Raw genomic sequence first — 20,534 nt, 5'->3', positions numbered from 1 at the left:
ACAAATTGATGCGACAAAATTTGGTTAGGTTACATTCTTTTCCCTGAAGGGGGGGGTGGGGGGGGGAAGCAATGAGACATACATATAAAAGTAAATAGAAGAAAATACTTTCTGTTCAGGTCCTGTTATTACTTTTCATTTGTTTTAGTGCCAGAGAGGCAGGGACATTACAGATGAAAGGGGTCTGTCAGGTTCTGCAGTCTATTTCCCAACAACGCCGTACCGTTGCCTGTAGTCGTTGTCTGGGCTTGATGAGTAATATAGCATTACCTCTGTAGAAAACATTTCCTAATACAGTTTTGTATCATGCCACACAGTAAATAATAACAAGGGCTTTTGGGGGGCTGGTTTGATCTAGAGTAGCAGAAATTTATACTCTGTTGATTTAACTTCTCTTTGGAGACACTATTTTGCTGGTGCTGTGGGTCTGCAGCAAATGAAGACTTATTAATTTGAGGCGGGGGGTAAGCTACCTGCTTCTTTGTAATATTATGAAGGGCAAAAAAGTAATTTTCTGGAATGTATTGAATATATCTAGCTCCGTCTTTGCCACTGTCATCCACAGACAGGGACTCACCTAAGCTTGAAAGCTCCTACATGGCCAGTTGTAATGAGCTGATAGTGTCATAGCTTTTAATGTTACATTCCTGTTATCCTCACTGACATTTCTATACAAAAAGCAACTGAATTTTACACAAGCTAAATCTGTTTTACTTTCTCTTGTGTTGCATTTAATGCATACTTTTCACTTGTAGCTAAAACAAGTGAGAAAATTACATAGCACCTGTGTAAATAATGTTGGATTTTACACTTATGGAGGCAAATCTTCCCATTGTGTTGCTGGATCTTGACCCAAAGCTTGCTGAAAAAATGATGATTTGGATGAGTTCAGCCTGCAGCTCTGACGTTAATGGGAAACAGATCAAAAGAAGTACAGACTGTTGCGCACTTATTGTATGTTCCTCTGTCAGACAACAAAGCTAAAGGCAAAGAGATTCTTGGGTTCTCATGCACAACCACGCGTGTTTTACCGTCCTCGTTTTCAGGATTGCACACAATTAGTACAGCACTTTGAGAATGGTTATACTTCCTTACTGAAGCAATCTGAACTTACCTCCTTGCTCATCCAACATAACCAAAGTCCTGATACCAGCATCTTTACTCTACATCCCAATAGTGGTAGCAAGGTAAGGAGAGAGAGGGGGAGAAGAAAGAGAGAGAAAGAGAGATCAGTGAGGGAACACTCAGCCCTAGATATGGGACATAGGAAGACAAAAGAAAAACAGTGAAAGGAATGACAAGGTCATAAGGGGCTGGTGGCACAGTCCAAAGACCTTATGTGCCTGGCCACTGTACAAGGAACTGGGTGCTCTCAATTGTACCATCAATCCTTCAGGATTCACTGGGATACTGAACTATCTCGGTCCTGGACTGAGATTAAAATAATCACTTTACACAAGAGTAATTTCTAAAAAGAGAGGGTTCATCTCCAAGCTCTCTGAAGCAGGAGAAGGGAGGAAGGGGGTGTTGACATTGCAGGTGTATGTTCATCCCACAGGAGAAATTCCCAAGGAAAACAGATATGGCACAGACATGTTTGGTAAGGAGGCATAGTGGTTTGTACATAGCCCTTGCAACACAGAAGTCAGCAAGCTTACCTACTTAGGAAATCCATTTTAAAGCAGGCTAATATTTAATAGGATTAAGCCATATTTTTTGGCTTGGAGATCTAATAGATATGGGTTTGAGCCAAGTTTTAGTTCAGTGAAGAGACATCTTTAGCATCAATGGACTTTGGATTGAGCTTGAAAGCAAGATTTTTAAAACACCTACGTGCTGATCCTACCCCTGCTTCCATGGAGGTTAATGGGAGTCTTATCATCGTCTTTGCTGGACACAGGGCTTGAGCAAAAGCCGAGCAATTCAGAGCTCCCACCTGCCTGAATCAGCAGCAGGGCACCTTTCACAAATGCAGTTTTTGCATGCATTATCATCGCTCTGGGATGCGATCAGGTGTCTCAGGTTTCTGGGTGCTGTGATACTAAGCTATATCACAGATCAGATTAGCTGCTTTTTAATTACGAAGGGGAAACTTGCTCCATTCTGCTTGGAGCAGTGATAACGTCTGTGAATAATTAATGGCCTGAACGATCTCCTGACTGTTGCATTTCAATAACAGATGAAGTGAAGTCCTCTATGGCCTGACAGCTTGCCAGGGGAGTTACCTGTACATGTGCAGCAGTAATATAGCTGCTTCCGTGAACATAAAGCCATCCATACCCCTGTGAAGCAGATAAAGTTGGTGGTGTCGATTTTGCAGAGGGCAGCGGAGATGCCCACAGTTGCACAGGAATGTGAGGAACAGAAACCTGGAGTCCTGACCTTCCCTTTTCCTTTTTCAGGCCATCATCCCCCTCCTTGAGGCAAATTAAGGACTTTGTATTATCCTTCCTCCCAACTGCCCTGCTCACTGCCATTGCTCATCTCTTTTTCTGGGAGCAGTGAAGTCTCTCTGGCCATCAGCTGCCCGGTCTGTGCTCGCAAGGCGCTCCTGGGCAGCCCACATTGGCTCAGCTACAAGCCTGACTCTCTGCCATACTCGAGGGCTATCTGGCTGGTGCAGCTGGTGCTTCTCTGCTTTGCTTCAAGAGAATCTTTCTTGGTTCAAGAGGGATGCGAGATGCCTCTTCTTGCGCTCCTGTCTGCCTCTCTCTTTACTCCTATTGTCTTTGATGTCTACGTCACTGTAGAAACTGGGAAAAACATCAGATGTGTGCAGCCTGGTTTGTTCCGTGCCCCCCCCCCCCTTTTTTTTTTAAACCCTTGTGTGAGTTGCCAGGTGGAGAGAAAAAGCCTCCTGCCTCTCCCCACAGTCTGCTGTGCCCTACTGCCCCTGGGTCAGCTATCGACCAGGTACCCACTGCTGCTTTCTCTCTCTTCAAGCTCATAGTGCATTTGCTTGAATCCCAGCCAGCTTTTATTTTTGCAGCCTTTAGAAACTTGGGATCCAAGGGTCATCTTAGATTTGCTTATTTAGAGTACGGAAACAGCATTTAATGGTCTTATATTTTCTGTAGGGTAGGTGTACTGGATGTGCAATAGCTTTTTATTGTGCTTTTTCTATGCTCTTGGTACCGAAGGATGTCTTACCCCAAAAGATTTATATATATTTTAAAAAACGTGCCTCATGCAAGCACAAGGAGACTGCTTAGGTCCTGAGTCATCTTGTGTTTGAGTAAATACGGTGCAGTCTGACACGGAGCCCTTCTAAATATTGGACTCAGGAAACCCACAATTGGTGGTGTGATAGTTGTTGGCTTTCAGTGAGACAAACATGGTCAGGCTGAGAAATGTTTGCTGCTCCTTAACCCTCTGACCTTATTTTCCTGCAATTTTTAACATCTGAGCAAACCGCCGTCATGCAGCTAAGATGTCCAGTGACCTGAATAAGACCTATGCTGAGAGACAAATTCAGCAATTAGTCCTTATGGTTTGTATTTCATATTAAATCCTTGCACAGAGCAAAAAAGGTGCAATTTTCTTTTACTTACCTGACCATCAGTGCTATTTGATTTTATCAGGCAATACTGTATCTCTTAAGAGCAGCCTGCCACAGCATTAATACTAATGTGAAAATATTAAAGGGCGTGCACTGAATATACTTGTCTTCATCTGAGGTCTAATCCAAAGCATATTGAAGCTAATAAGAAGATGCTCACTGACAAAGATGAGAGGTGATTCAGACATCAAGTGACAATCTCCTCCTGTTCCAAGTTTCTATTAAACATCAATTTTCAGCTTTTTCACAAAATATTAACTGTGTAAAGCCAATTAAAAAAAAAAAATCACATTTGTCCATTTAAAACAGATTGAGAATTTCCTAAAAGTTCAGTATTTCCATTGTGACTGACCTTTTAGATAGCTCAAAACCAAACATGTCTGTAAGACAGAACTATTCTAAAAATGTGCTCATCATCCAGATGTCTGAGCAGGAGAGAAACACTCAATAACTGACCCTCAGTGACAATAGATGGAGACATCTCTGGAAACTACAAAACCTCTTCATTGAAAGGAATATAGAGGAAGAAATGTGCCACACAAGTGTGTTTGGGGCCCAAACACAGACAATGTTGGTGTTTTCTGCACTAAAAGTATCACAGAAACTCCCGTTGGTCTCCATGGGGGCAGGTGTCAGCAGACACACTTTAACTGGTTGCTGAGAGAATGTGTAACAGGAGGTGAAGAAAGCCCTGTTTACAAAGTGCCAGCCCAGAAGAATATGTTTTACAACAACTGATCATAAAACCTTGATAACAGGCTCCCAGAAGAGCCATGGTCACGGTGGGGGCCCAGTGACCATGCTTTGATTTGTCTGGTCCTGAGGGCTCAGGAAGGGTTTCCTACCCACATCCAGTGCTCACCAACATCAATGAGATCCTATGTGGGAAGCCATGAATGGGTAGAAGTAGCGAGGTCCGTCTTGTTATGAAAATGTGTGCTAATGGTACACTTTCCCCAGGATTAGAGCCTTTCTTTCTTCCTGTGCAATGGAGGAATTTCTTAAGACCCTCCAGTCTTTGCACAGGCAATCATCTATTTAGTTTGTGGCAAAATAAGGATTCTGAAAAAATGGGATGCTTAGGGTAGTTCAGGCCAGAGAGAAGAAAAATGCATCTTTCATAGGACCCTACAGAGTTCATGAGGCACAGGCCATTTTAATCCAGCTCTTAAATCTATCACAGCCTTCTCTCTCCAGAGTTACTTCTCACTCTCCTTGTCTTCGTCTTGCACTTGAGAGGAGAATTTGGACTGCTGGATTTTGCCATGGTACAGCAAACATCTCACACTCTTGTCCTTAAGAAGAAAACGGCACAGCACAAATTGCTTTTGTTGAGGCCTTAAACTGACAGCTCTGGAATTCCTCTGTTTATCCATAAAGCAGGTATACTGCAAACGGTAAACATATAATCTTTCCCATGCAGCCCTTGAACACACTCAGCCCTGACTCGAGGAATGAGCAGGGCAGCCCGCCTGTCCTCCCAGACTTTGATTTCCATGGAGACTACCATGGGTTGCTAACTGTTTTTCTGCAAAGACCTGACAAGTTTTGCACCCAAGATGACCCCTCAAAGCAGGAAACCATCGCTTTTGACTTTTAAAAATTAACCACATTAGGGGAAAGAGGACCATGAATATAGACCCCATAAAGTTTATGAAAGTTGATGTCCTTTGACCTTTCAGTAGCACTAAGCTCTAGCGTTTAGATGACAGGAAACCAACAAGGTTTGGGTTCAACATGTTTCCGTGAAGCACATGCCTCAGTTCTCCACTAGACCACAGGCTAGGCTACTGATCAGAAAGCCAGAATATATGATTTTAAAACTCTGGGCTTCATTCAGCACTTAAATGCATCATCCTAAGTCTGTCAATGCTTCAGTGAAGCCAGTTTAACAGCATAACTGGGACCCCTGTTGGAGGCATTATCCTCAATCTTCTGTAACAGCTTTTTAAAACTTTTTGTTTATTAGGGTCTCAATCAGAGCAAGTCAGCAACAAGGCGTTCACTGAAATTTGCCCAGCACTTTGGAGGGGAAATGCATTGCCGTATCATTTCTTATTATTACTGTTATGTCACTTAATTTCCCAAGGTGGAAATAAAACCAGGAAGAGAATTGGGATGACTTCTCAAAGGGTCCATCAATCCCTCCAGGAATACAGTGTGTTGCGTCCTATCCATGCCTGCTACAAAAGGCAGCTACTCCAACTTTAGTGTAGCCTGAGGGGTGATTTTCATAACAGCATAAGGGAATGATGTATCAGATAGAGAATCCAAATTCTAGTAATCGCTTTCTCTGCATTTCAGGACATGCCCTGAAAAACAGATATACACTCTCAGTTATGTGAAGAACATATAAACTTCCACTTCGATGAAGAATTTTGCTTTAATCGATACGGATTATAGAGTTTGTTTTGAATAAATTAATACAGACAGTTATGTACCAGGACAGGCTGACATGGCTAGCAGTTCCCAGAGACACTAAAGAGAAGTGTCAACACCCTAAAGACAAAAATGTGGTCAAAGAAACATTTTTTAGTCATCTGTAGTAATGCATTTCCTCAGCTCCTGCTCCAAGTTCACTGTCACGCTGTTAATGCTGCAGTGTCTCTCCGTGCCCGATTAAAGAGCCGTGTTACTTCTCAGAGCCTGTTAGCTCACCCTGTGGTTCAGATCCTCAGCCGATATCAGTCTGTGACCGCCCCCCCCCTTGAATCCTGTGTGGCTGGTTTTCATCTACCACAATGACCCTGACTCCAGTGCTACCCCGCTGGTTTACATAGAGGAAGAGGTCTAATCCTGCATAGGAAGAACTGAGACCAGAATTACAAATCACCTTCCCCTCTGCCAGGTATGTATTTCTGTGGAATTACACAGATTAAAACACTTTTCTGAGTAGAACCATTCCAATAGCTAATGATGTGAAAGGGATTTTTCCAAAGCTTTGACAAGCTTTGGACCAAACTCTAAATTAATAGAATGGATTTTTTTTAATTCTTCAGACTATAATTAAGGAACATTTGACTACGATAATAACGTCAGGGGAAACTCACTTCCCAATCATGAATGGAGGAAGTTAGTAAAATGGCATACTATATGTCCGGTGTCCTGTGTAGAGCAGCATCACGAGGTTATCAAACATTTATAACTTACCATTTCAGTTTTGATATGTTAGTAAACTTGACCCTGCCTCCCAGTATATGAGAGGAGAAGACAGTCCTGTCTGAATTTAAATGTACAAAACAGCCTTTTTAGCTGTACATGTTGCTAAGTGCTTTCTTACTGGACTTTCTACAGTACTGATCTTATTGATATTTTTTCCCTTGCTGCATCATAGCTAGAAACCATCTTTTTTTTTTTCCACCCTACAACAATTGATTTTCTTTAAAGGCCGTGATGGTTCCACTGGAAGATGGTAGTAGACTCACGGCTTTTGCCTTTGCATATGTTATTCTGCATTTCATAAAGTTGGCTCGAGGTAAAAGCTTGAACAAGAAAATAAGAAGGTCAGCTACAAACTATATATTTAGTCTCACTTCTTCTGCCTCAGTTCATTTTGATGTTTTGGCCTGAACATTGCACAGCATCATCATAAAATACAGGTATTTATAGCACTGAGTAGCTCAAATGAGCATTGGTCAGTGTAGATGTGACTGTGTTGCATGGGTATGCTGGGCACCACAGAGCAAACTGATTTCTGTAATCTGCCATCTCAGTGCGTAGCTGCCTTGCGGCAAAGCAGTGGTGACTTTACAACAGCCACTCACCACTTCTTCTCGCTTCCCCTGTTGTGCCAGGACTGAAACAATTATCTTCTTGCAAAGCTGGGTTATAAAAATAAGAAGCAGTAATAGATTTGGCTTTCCTTGCCGACGTTCCCCAGGAGCAGCACCAGGTCTTACTCTCCAAACTCAGCCTAGTCTTCCTGGGCAAGGAGGGCATGGTCCTTTGGGGACATCAGTTTTGTCCCCCAGGCTATAACCTACATTTCAGCATTAAGGATGCCTTGTACTGCTATAGGGCTTCCCTGGGTGGAGAGCACTCTTCTGTCTCTAGACTGCAGCCAAATCATTCTGTTTATTCTGTATTTTTCTAGTATCTAACAGAGTGGAGCCAACCATGACAGGAATCCATGCATATGTATGCAGTAATAATGCTTAAACATGGAGGCATCCTTTTCCTGAGTAAGGAATAAAAGATTTGCTGTATCAAGAGAATAGAGTAAAAAGCATTCTTTCACTGAGAAAGAATATTTTCTATCTCTGCCCACTAGACAGGTTCTGCTAAGCAAGGGAGTCTAATTGGATTTTGGGGGTCTATTAAATCAGAGCAGTGCAAGTTCAATTTCAAAGACACTCACCATTTGTCTTTTCAGTATAAAATCTCTCACTCCCTAAATGCTGCATTCTTTTAAAAGTACCCAGGAAATGGGCTTGGAGTAATCAACCAAGTGTTTAGACCACAGAAGAATTTTAAAGGTCTTTTGTAGTCACATTAGTGAAAATAATATTCTGCTCATTGTAGAAGAATTCCCTTGACTACTCAGTGCTAGTTTTAGAAACTTCTCAATTTGGACAGGAACATATTGTAGCATCTGAATAAAAGCCAGGTCCTGAGAGATGCTGAGCTCTTCCAAGAAGCGCTAGAGTCCTACATAAATTCATTGGTAAATTCAGCAGTCCCAGTTCTCCTCCCACTTTGCCATTTGCCGTGATTTAATACTGAAATTCTAGTGGCACTCACAATATGCTGGTTCAATATGTTAGGAAGACTCAAGCAGTGCATAGGTCACAGAAATACGGCTCAGGAGAGACAGGGCTGATATTTACTGATGGCTTGGCCCTGAGCAAATCACTTCCCTTTCCTGCGCCTCTCTTTCTTCCCACTCATCATCTGCCTTGTCTATTTAGATCACAGGCATTTGGGGGCAGCAGGCTCTCCTGCCTTGCGTTTGTGGAGGTACCCATGTGAGACTCTCTTCCATGTCGGTGAATTGATTTCAGCAGGAGCTGCATCCAGCATGGAGTTGACATAAAGTGATGGTGAGAAACGGCATGTCCAGGGAATTGAGCAACAAAAAGGGACAGATTGCTTGTGAGACAAGAGCATGTTTCAGCTGCAAGGAGCCCAGATCTGAAGTGTTTGTGGAGGAGAAGCGATGCTGACTATGCTCAATGACCTATCTGTCTGTGTATCTGTACATGGAAATTTAATTTTGCCTCTACCGGACTCCATTGATCTCCACAGTTGTGATTGATTTCAAGGCCGTGAAGCCTACGGCTGGGCTTGTGCTTGTTCCTGAACGTGGGACTTGATGTAATTTTCTTCTTGTTGTCTCTGCTGGAGACTCCTCTGGTTGTCAGGAGTACTGGGACTGTCAGTGCTGATGACCCTGATTAAAAATGTCACCAGCTCCAGAGCCAAAGCTCACGTGGTGTCTGAAAATAATACCTCCTGTCAAGCGGGAGCAAAGTTTTCCACCACCTGATGGCTGAATACTCTAAACTGCACTGAGTTTGGGAATTTATGACCTTTAAACCCCTTTGTTACAAAGAGGGTGAAACGAAGCCTGACTGACTTGTTTTTTCCCTTCTGGGAGTGACTCCTCCAGGCAGGACTGAGCCTGGGTTCCCTTCCTCAGCACCCTGGAAAACCAGAGAACTTCCTTCTCCAGAGCTGTCAGTCTGGGACATCTCATGAGCCTTGAAATCCTAATAAATGTTTCGGAGATACATAAAGAAGTGGAACTTACATGCTGTGGTGACTGATGCTCTGTAAATAGCTGCAAGTGTTTATGGAGAGGGAGGTATTTAGAGACAACAGGGAAACAGACTGAGCGCCTTTCTCACCTTCCCCGCTTGCGGTGTTATGGCAAGGATGCCAGAGCGGTGCCGGCACGAGGCTCCAGGAGCTCTGCAGCAAACTTGGCTGCTTGTCCCTGATTCCAGGTCACCTTCAGAGTCTGTTTCCTTGGTTGATCTCGAGTAGCCTGTCTCAGTGGATACTCAGGTATGGGCAAAACAGGGCCTCAGCAGCTGGTCTGCAGTGTGACACTTGGCAACTAGGGCACAGTGTCTTGGATGACCCTCATAAGGGGGTAAGGGTAAGGAGGGACGGAGTGGCACATAAAGCCGTGGCCATGCCCTAGCCATGTGAGTTAACAAAAAAACACTTCCAGTGTCAAACTCTCCATCACTTTTGCTCACAACAGAAGTGCAAATAAAATGCAAGTCCTTACCTCTTCAACAAGCTGCAGCATTCGACGGGTGCTCTCAAGGGACTGAAAAAAAGAGAGGAAAAAACACTTAGATTTGGCAAGATACGGTTTCCGACACTAATGTGCAGACTCATGCTGACAGTATGCTTTTCCTACGCTCTTTGCCTTCCCTCAAAATCAGGCCATCAGCAGGGTACTGGTGATGTCTTCATCTTCAGCTCTCTGTTACGGCTTGCTAATGCAGCAGTTCCCACCGCATCTCGGGGCAGCTGCAGTCTCTTAAGGCTTGCGCTCACCTTGCTCACGTGTTGCGGTGGTAGTGCTTGAAACAGCTGGTGTTCCACTTTAAAAATAAAGTCTGTGGTTCTCAGCTAAGACTTTTCAGAGACCTAATTGGTGACTTTTAACATTTAATAGGTTTGGCAATCCTCAGAAAATATTAAATTGCTGCTTTTTGCTCTGAGGCCAGTCAAATTGATGTAGACTCTAATACCTAAACCAAACTCACGATCAATAAATGCCTTAATCTAGACTAAACATGACATTAAATTTTACCCCAGCTCATTTCATTTCCAGTTCTGCTTTCAGTGTAAAGCTGATGGAAAACAGAATCAGCTCTAGAAACCTTTGCTGGATCAGCTCTTATTTCTGGATATGTCTCTCACACCAAACCCAGCCCCAAAGTTTGCTGTTTAGCTATCGGTCTCACTTCATCAGCAAGCTGGTCAGCACGCCGCTGCATTTCTTCCAACTCATTGCGCATATCAGCGTCTTCCGCCATTTTAGCTGTGGGTGTGTTTGTGGAAGCTGCAGATCAAGGATTTGCACTCAGCTGCTTGTGAGCCTGGAAGACAGCGAAAAGGGAAAGAAACAGTGTGGTTAGGCTCCCTGGCTCACTGAATTGTGCTTAAATGTCAGTCCCACAAAAGTGCTTCTATTACATGAGTGCCCTCAGCCAAACTCTTTCGTTCTGGATAGCAATTCCTATATGGTACAGAGCACACAGGATTGTTCAAGGTGGTGCTTTGTTCCTGTATTATTAATCACTCTTGAAGAACAAGGATGTATCCTTGTCAGGTTCTTTGAGGAAAATCCTTCCTTTTTTTCTTAACCTTTCAAATGCTATTCATATCGAAGCTGGAGACTCAGGAGGTGGTTTTTGCTACCAGAAAGAGTCTTGAGACCCATTCATTCTGCTCTAGAATTAAAAGCCTTAACATGAAGGAGGTCAAGGTCAAGCGTATGCCCCTCATGTCCTGTATTTCAGCTGCATTGCCTGGAGGGCTGGACGCTCAGCTAATACATCTGCAATGAAATTAAAGACAATGAAACTTTGCAGATTTTTATCAGCTAATGACTTGTCCACCATGCTCTAGTTCAGACTCTGAAATAATATTTACAGCTGGGAGAATAATATTTAGACTGGGAGAAGCTGTCTACCCGGGAGAATCCTTCATTTCAGGGGAAGTGATGGCAGCACCTAACTGGTATTTTCAGCTTTTCCCCAAAGTGGGTCAGATTCTGATCTTGGTTATCCCTCTCAATGCAGAACGCCACTGAGCTCATCCTAACCAGAGACCAGGATGCAGCCCATTAATCCTCATCTGGGTATGGTTTATTTTTTGTTATAAATTCGAGCTAGCTCTGATTACTGAGCATGACTTGATTAAGAAAGGCGGGTCCTCCTACCATCTGTCAGGTCTTTATAACAACAACACTGGCTTATTTCTTTGCTTGATTCAAGCATAGCGCATTGCAAATTACTGCTCACTGAATGTTAGATTTGTTCTTTGCAGGAAAACCTAATCCCAGGTGCAGAGGAGGTGGGGAAGTTGTGGGGGGCTGCAAATAAACAGCCATTAAGCACACGCCATCATGCTCAATTACTGAAAGAGGACAAAAGCAGCCCCTTTCAGCAAAGCTGCTCTAAGAAGGCAAAATCCCAGGGGCTATTTTCTGTCCTGTCTTTGCGATACATGCAGCCTTTATGAAACAAGATAAGTCAGGGCAGAGCTTGGCTCTAAAATTTTAACAATAATAACTCTGTTTAAATGGAAGTTATTATCTATTGGAGATGAATCTGTTCCTTGCTTTGGCAGCGCTCACTGTCAGGACAAGTATGGGCTGAACAGGTACAGCTGAGGGGCAGGGAGATTTCCTGGATCACACTCCGTTTGCTTAGAAATGTATAAGGAAAGCAGCCAGCTCCTTGCGTTTCCTCTGCAGCTTCAACAACGGATTTACTGTTTTTCTTATCTAAGAGGGAATATGTGACCTTCAAGCCTTCCCATTAGCTGTGCCCTTGCTCGTGGTTGCTTTTCCTCTTTGAAGCTACAGCAGGAAGAAATCCATCTCGAAGAGTCAGCCCTGCAGCTACTGGCAGGGCATCTGACTTTCATCACTGAGCACATCGTCACATCCTTGTCAGAGGGAGACTGACATTTTGTGATGGGTCATACAATGTTTAGGAGCCCAAATGTATGCTGGAGAAGAAGCCCACCCGGTTCTGCCAGCTGCATGGTCACAGCGGTATGAAGGACCAAGCTTAAGCAACTCATCTGCAGCCCCAGCTGATGCAAACACAGGGCTTAATTTCACGGCTAATATTCAGACTGATATCAGGCACTTCAAGGATGCTCACAAACAGCAGTAAATAGGCTTTACAAAAAATGGCACACTCTGAGGATTAGGAGGAAAAGATGAACCAGGAATTGGTCTTCTCCTGAAGGGCATATGAAAGTGTGGGGACACTCTCAAGGCCACCCCAACCTTCCCACCCTGCTGCCGCACTCGCATTGTCTTTTGTGGCACATCACGCACCCCCAGGAAGACACTACTCCTGATTAGCAAATGGAGCATGCTCAGCTGGGATAAAAGAAGTTATTTCGGTAAAGAACCACTCTCCAAACTCCTGTCCCACTTGGCACAGGCTGGCACTAGCACTGGTCACTGCTTCACAAATTATGGTTTTTCCGAGATCGAGGCAAAACTCAGCATTTAAATATTTCTGGCACAGCCTCTGCGACAGAATACCAGGATTAAGTCTGTGGACCTAGTTTTAGAATATTTAGTTAAAATATTCTCCTCTGCCTGGATCCCTCATTACGCTTGCGTTGGCAGAATAACAGCACTGAGCTTTAGCAAAAATCAGGACAACTTAGACGTGACTTTGGGAATTTGGGACTAATTGGTATATACATCTAGCTGCGAGGCGCAGGAAACTGGTTCTGCGTTATGTCTATCTGGTAGCATCTTACTAGCTGTAAAGTGGGAGATGATGCATGAGTGACAGAATGGGATGCTAACAGGGGATTTGGTTCAGTCTCTAAGCATATCCGATGTGAGCTGAATGATTACAGACATGTAAGCGAGTGAAGGTGGCACGAGTGCCTCTACTGACAATAATCAATAATACAGCCTGTTTGTCAGTCACCACAGGTAATAAAAATTGCACAGAAAATTCAGTCCTCAAGTAGATTCCAGCCTGACTTTTGATCTTTTACTTATTAATTTTTGATTGTGAGCCAGCGGTGGTGTTGGGTAGTGCAAAAAAGAAACACAGTGGAGAAACTTTGTGATTTTTCTTTAGAGTTATTCTTCTCGGTTAGTTAGAACCATTGGTTGGCATCTTAGTGACACACGCATCCTATTTTGCATCAAGCTAAAAAAAATGTCAGAGGTTGTAACCAGAGAGATGTTTTGTAGCAAGTGATTGAATTTGACAGGTTTATTGAGATTGTTTGGTATTTGTAAAGCACTTAGAATGGATTGAGAAATAGCAAAAAGCATTCTTCCAGACAAGTCATTTTACATCAAGTTTTAGTCATAAACAAAAGTGCCCTGCAGCAGTGCTGATTCAACTTTATTTAATAGAAAACCGTGCACAAGAATCAATAAAGGTTACTGATTTGCACACAGTATGATAAACTACAGATATTTTGCAGATGGCTGGGAATGGTTTTAAATTTTTTGCAGATTTTGCAGTTTAAAATGTGGCATAGGACAGATTAGAGGTAGGATTTTCCTTGAAAAGCCCCACTGAGGCTGGAATTCCATTCCAGTGTCATGAATTTCCAAGAACAAATCCTGTTATCAGTAAAATCCTGTAGGGAGCAGATTTATGTTTTAAAGAGAATTATTTCTCTACAGTAAAAATTAACAGTTTTCCTTCTATGGTGTTTCTTAGGAACACCTACAGATAGTCGTCTTGATATATTAAAACATTAAACTGAATGATTATAGGAATGGCCAAGAAAAGGTAAACCATAATGGATTTGCTCTCACTGATTACTGAACAGACTTTCAAAAGCATAAGGTATTAGTCTCACCTGGGCACACTGAAACCTGCTCTTGTTTTAGTAGAATGGGAACAGGCCAAAGATACTGTTGAGGACTTTGGGTAATAAATTCCTTGTGGAATTTATATTTTTGATAATAGCTGATATTTTTCATTCTGTTCTCATTCAAGCTGATTTGAACAAGTATCAAAATCCTATCATTGCCTTAGGAACCTCTAATATAACCAGAAATAACCTCTCGAAAATGTACTCTCTGCTTTCAATATAAACTACATTTTATGTTGGCTACAGTCACCGCAAAGATGACAGATCAGAAAACCAAAGTTGTGATGTAATATGTTAAGCTTTTTAGATCTAAAACTTTGATTAAAAAAAAAGTTGCTACAGAAGTTACAGCCACTTGCACACACTCAGCCAATTGGTGTTTATACGTGCAATAATTGTATACACAAATGCAAGCTCAAAATTTCACGAGGACCTTGGTTTTTCCATTTCAGAAAAGGGAAAGGAAATCCTCTGGGTTCACACACAAACATACATGGGGGTCTCTTAAAAGGAGATAAACGTTGCTACAAAAAACTGTGTACATCATGTACCAAGCTGTGCTCTGTGTCTTCTGGACAACGCAAGTCACTTCGGGGACTTGGGTGACTTACATCAAATGCCCTGTGAGCCAGTCTTATACGTTACGCCAGTGCTCGTACAGTAGCACAAAAGCAGGTTAAAGAAAAACACAAAGAGAGACTGGCTAATGGAAACGCATTGCCTACTATACTTTGAATTCTGCATCTGCTATTTTAGTAGTGTTCAGATGCAATAAAGAATCTCATAGCGAGAACATTATATATCCTTATGGAGTTATGCTGAAGTCTAAGAGAGACCTGCATATATCCCTAGAGGAAGAGAGATACAAAGAGTGACCTTTGAAAGCAAATATTTACTTCACAGTGATATAAACACTTCAATGCAATAAATACAGGAAAATGAAATTGCTGCAATTTACTGTGGTGAAGGCAACACTGCAATAAAGTGTTCTTTTTTAAGCACTCTCCCTGTTATTAAAGGACACATCTATTCTTCCCGTGGATATTTGTAGCCAGAGGATGACTGCAGTGGCGTATTCTACTAAAAAAGTCCGAGTCGGTCAATACCACACTTTATGCTTCTTTCTTGTAGGATTGAAAGAGCGTTACCGCAGTGGCGTGGCACTAGTAGAGCCACAGAAAACCCAAAGAGACACTTCGGATCAAGCATCTCAGGAGGGATGTTGAGCCATTTAAAGCTGGATGTTGGTTTGCAGCTATTCTCCTTCCATTTTTAATCTTGTTGTTGGTAGAAGGAGAAACACACACTGTCAAAGGGGGAGATGAAGTTCTGCTACAGATGAAGGGGGTCATCTTTGCTCCCCAGTGTTGCCTTGCAGCCATTTGGTTGGCTCCCTGGGTGCTGTGCGAGGCATGTTCAGCCACGACGGGGCCAGGCACAAGGCAGTTCTGGGGCTGTATAGGATCCCCTCTCAAGGTGCACATCCTTTTCCCTGCTGCACCTCCCTGACAGTTATCACTGCCCAGCGGGGAGCAATCTAGAGCTCAGGTGCCCAGTGTGTTGGCCACATCTTTCACCACCTTCACCAGCCTTCCCTAGATGGGTTTTTTTCAGCTGGGTTATAAGAAAGGCACTGGCATTAACCCCAAAGCTCAGTCTAGACCAGAAGCTGCTGACCAACACGAGGAGGGAATTAAATGACAGCAAAAGTGAGATCCTGCTGCAAAATGATGCTTAGGTATCAATAGCTCTGTGTGTTGCTGACACCAGCAGGTTCCTCCTGAAACTGTGTTGAGGAGGTAGTGTTCAAAGGCAGATCCCAACAGAAAGCCAAGAAAGGCGTGTGTGTGCTGCCCACAGTCGGTGTGACAAACAACAGCTGGTGAGAAATTATTTAAGGGAGTTGGGAGCAGAGCTTTTATAGATCATGGGCTCTCAGCAATGGCCCTCACAAGCTCTAACTCTTCTGGGTTTCGACTTTTGTCATCTCCATTTCACCCAGAGCTCACCACAATTAATACTATCTATAACAGAGGCATTTCCTGCCTTTGCTCTTATTGTATTGTAATTGATCTGAAAGCACTTAGAGAACAAATCAGCTAATTTTGTAATGAAAAATCCTATTTAAAGATTTTATGCTGTTGCATAAAATGTAACAATGAAAAATCACTCAAATTTGTTATTTAGATTTAAATTTTAAGTAGCTCTGAAATAAAATCTTGAGGAAAGCCTGCTTTTTGTATCAATTCTGCAGCGCAGCCTATTGCCTGGCTGTAATTTAGTCACAAGATCTTCAGCAAAGTTCTCATTTCCAAAGAAACACCTTTGTTATGTTTGTGTTACTGATTAAGCCAAAAAGCTGCCGCTGTGTTTCTGTAGGGTATGTTAACATTAACCTGTGGCACAGCCACCTCATCTCTCTTCTGTTGCTGTCCCACAGTGGGTTCGTTGCAAGCCTTTGGGCCCAGCTCCACAGCCCAGGCTGACGGACTGTGGTGATAACCAACTTCACTCTGTTTTTTTGCTTGATATTCAGTAAAGAATAATGCCTACCGGGGAGGGCTTGTCGGGGAGTGACTTTGGAAAAGCCAGGCACTGAGATCTTGCAAGTCTGAATTCCAGAGAAGCAGGCAATTCCTAGCTTGTCACTGTCTTCCTGCATCGCCTTAGACAACTTATTTTACTCTCAGGGCTTACTTGCATTGCCTGAAGATAGGTCTCTAGAGCTATGTGAGATGCTGTAGGTATGTGGTTTCCTGCTGCTGGCTGTATCTGTCAGCGCTGTGCAGATGTCTTGGATACCCTCTGATGGGACGGCTTGTGCTTGTTTAACAACTGAATCTGTCTCCCATCTACAAAATACGGATAAAATTCTTCTTTTCCTTCCTCTCTCATCCTTTTTCTTTTTCTACTTAAATTGCAGGTGTTTCAGGGCATGGACTGGCACTTGGTTTGGGGATGTATGTACAATGGGGGCTTTTGGATAAATGCTAGTGAGCATGACGTCATATTCTCACACTGCATCGCTGTGTCAGAACCCATATCTAGCTGGAACGAGAACTCTCCAGTCAGAGGCCAAAATGAAGATGCTGAAGTATAATTAGACAAAATTATGACTCCTGACTATTTGCTGAATGCATTGGAAAAAATAATTGGAAAGCAGTTTTCCCATGAGCTTGTGTTGCTATAATGACAAAATGCTCAATAAAATGTTTTCTTAGTGTGAATGCAATTATGCAACATAAACGTGCTACCAGGGGAATTACTTCTTGTAAATGTGGGCACCTCTACCCCTGGCAAACCCCTGATCATTAGTGGGTAAATGAGCATGATTGTGTGTATACACAGTTGCAGTGCAGCAGACAAGTTGTGTTGACACAACCGCTCCATGCCTCCGGTTTCTGCAAATAGGGAGGTTATGAGCAATACATCCCACGCTTCCCCCCAGGCGCTGCAGCCAGAGGCAATGGCAGGTGGGAAAAGTTGCCGTTGAGATCTCGGAGAATAACAGGCAGTCATAAAAGAAATGCCCGGAGCCACCCCATCCCAATACAAAGCAAGTCATTGTTGTCCTGTCAGTTGTCAGACAATACTGCTGTTTTATGAGACTCCAACATGTGCATGTCTTTTTATCAGGCTCCTGCACCAAAAAAAAAAGCACAGAGCAGCCATTTTGTAACAATTTCACTTCAGAGTAATAACAACTTGACTTTCTATCCATTTTACTGCTAACAAAACTGCTTTAGAAAATAAACCTTTCAATGCGCTCTTTGCAGTCATTTCTACAGCTATGTATCCACACATTTTTTCTTTTTTCTTTTTTTTCTGACAGCAACAGAAAAACATTGCAGGCATAAATGTTTGTTTTTTTCTGTCTAGGAGAGCAACCAGCAAGAGTGGTGAAGGGTTAAGAAAGAAACCCTCATACCAGGAGTGGGCACTTTGTCTGGAGGGAGCTGCTGGCAGCACAAGGGACGCTGAACAGAAACCTGGACTGAACAGGCTGCTGTGAGTCTAATTCCCTGCTATCAGAAATAGCTGCCTCATAAAGCTTCATTTATAATTTAGCAAGCAATGTCCTATGGTTCCCTAAGTTTATTGTGCTCCCACTGGTTCTGAGTCCAGACCCTCACTTCTCCAGTATCCAGAAAACATTTCACTTCTAGCACCAATTAATTCACAGCCAGAAAATATCAGCTTGTTCCTGTGCCGGTCTTGTCCTGTGGCTTAAATAGTTTCTCTCCTTCCCTGCTCTCTCGTTCTCTCTCTCTGAGGTATATAAACAGCAGTCATAACCTTTCTCAGTATTTCTTATGACATGAAAGATCAAACTCTTAGTCCTTTCTTGGTAGATGGACTGTTTATTGCCCTGATCATCCTAGCAGCTGTTGGTTATGCTGGTTCCAGTTTGAATTAGTCTTCTCTGGAAAAGGGTGGCTGGCATTTCACAGAGTATTTTAAATGAGGATATAAGCTTTGCTCGAAAGGCTTAGTGCTTCCCCATCCCTCCAGGAGATACCTGCTCCAAAATATCCTACAACCTCACTTGCCATTTGCATAGCTGGATCTTGGTGGCTCAGGACAAGAAATCCAGGTATTAGTAGAGAGGATTAAAGAAAATGTCTTGACTCAACGACAAAGCTATTTACATTCTGTGTCCAGAATCTGGGAGAAAAACAAAAGGCATCTGCTTAGCTGGAGGATGAGATTTCTGACTGTGTCACGATTTTCAGTGAAACTCACACCCCGAATTCGTTCAGGTCTTCCTCAAAATACTCACTCACCATCAATGCAGCAATGACAAGCAGTCAGCATCTCTTCTCTTTGATTATATTCCAACTTGGGTTTCTTTATGCTCCTTCTAAGCCACTAAATCTGATTAAAGGCCAATTTTAGATGCTAGGGGTGAAAGTCACGCTCCATTTCAAGTTGGAGGAAGTTTCACCACTGCCATTAGCGGGGTCAGGCTTGCAGGTGGAGCTACCGGCCAGCAGCGTGCTGGTAGACACTGGCAGTGTGTGGAGGGTGAACAGCAGAGCATGTGGGTCTGTGTGCAAACATAAAACAGGAGTGCTTGGCGTCTTAAATGCTTTTGTGCCAGATGTTCATGGGGCTCTATCTGCCCCTTTCTGTTCCTCTTAGATGAACAGATGGATGGATGGATGGATAGATAGATGGAATATATATCTATAATTATATGCATATATATATATATATAATGGAATTATTGCAAGACATTTATTGAGGGATTCAGGAGACAGCGAGGAGGAGGAAAACTGCGTGGCAGATTTTCCAGGAAAGCATGGAGGGAGTTCCCACCAGGCTGCATGAGGCCTGTTGTGTTTGCTGTTCCTAGGTTTGTGGAAAGAAAGAGACTGTTGCCTCTGCACAGTCTTCTCAAGACTGCCCAGCACTCCTGGTCCAGCCCCCTGCCTCCATATACACATCCAAGCCTCTTTCACATCTCCTGATTTAAGTTAAATGTCACCTCTGCTGAGTGTACCAAACCAAAATGATCTTTTGGGGTGAGGGCAGGAGTCTAACCTGGGCAGTGACGGGGAAACCAGTGTGGGGCAAAGGCAGGCAAAGATTTCCCGGGAAGCCACGTGGGATCTGCATCCACCCTTGGCTTGTAGCACGAAAGGTGTTCAGCGCCTGTCTGCACAAAAGCATTATTGCTCCTTTTCCTCACTGTTTGAGAGTTGCTTACAGATGGCGACTGTGAAGTGCCGAGGTTTTGCAGGTGGTATGAGACATCTACTTTCAGTGGGCTCCAGGAAAGGGGTTGGTCATAGCCTGGGAAGTCAGTGGGCAGTGAGCAACAGGCTGTTCGCTCACATCTCTCCCACAGAGGCTGGATCAATCTGATTCAACCTTATGAAGTCACTCTAGTACAGAAGATGAACTGTGTCTGTGCCCATTAACCACCCCCCAGTGTTGCAGGTAGTGTCTGTGAGTCAAGAGTGCTTCAGCTACCTGACAGGTAATGCAGCATGAGAAAATTACAGTAACTCAGCCCTGTCTGCTCATTCTTTTGCTCTTAGTCCTGCCAGTGGGGATGTCTTACACATCAGTGTGGTGGCACCCAACTGGCTGCTGTTGGTTTGTGTTCGTGGGTGAAGGGTCTCCCTCTGTACCTTCATAAATCAAGAGGAGCAGACCCGGTGGCAACAGAGAAAGCGAGCTGAGCTTCTGCAAGAGAGCATTAAACATGAGCAGTTGTTCAAAAGGCCTCACTCCACATTGCCTCAACCCTTTCTAAGTCTTCTCTGCCTTTTCAAAGTCAGTGCAAAATGTCACCGTTTCGGAAGTTACGCATACTTATATTACATGCAGATCAAATCAATGGCAGAAAATGCAAGCCAGTAGAGATCATTCTCAAATTTCTTGTAATAATCCAAGAAAGCAGACAGCCAAC

The 20,534-nt window shown here is 43.3% G+C and overlaps 1 protein-coding gene across 2 annotated transcripts in view; it reads right to left on the bottom strand.

Annotated features, from left to right (window-relative positions):
* SNAP25 (synaptosome associated protein 25) overlaps positions 1-20,534 on the bottom strand; it is a 66,620-nt gene that overhangs the window by 20,266 nt on the left and 25,820 nt on the right. For both annotated transcript variants that reach the window (XM_087776468.1, XM_087776467.1), the window contains exons 2-4: positions 10,483-10,617; positions 9,795-9,836; positions 1,115-1,163 (exon numbers count right to left, since the gene is read on the bottom strand). In XM_087776468.1, coding sequence (XP_087632594.1) covers positions 1,115-1,163; positions 9,795-9,836; positions 10,483-10,554 — 163 coding nt within the window. In that variant the 5' untranslated portion in view covers positions 10,555-10,617. The remainder of the gene's footprint in view (positions 1-1,114; positions 1,164-9,794; positions 9,837-10,482; positions 10,618-20,534) is intronic.

The sequence above is a fragment of the Nipponia nippon genome, unplaced genomic scaffold (assembly GCF_047370975.1).
Source record: "Nipponia nippon isolate SJK-2023a ecotype South Korea unplaced genomic scaffold, ASM4737097v1 scaffold_4, whole genome shotgun sequence".
Taxonomy (NCBI): domain Eukaryota; kingdom Metazoa; phylum Chordata; class Aves; order Pelecaniformes; family Threskiornithidae; genus Nipponia; species Nipponia nippon.
The sequence above is the reverse complement of the archived record's forward strand: the minus strand, read 5'-3'. Positions and strand labels throughout refer to the sequence as shown.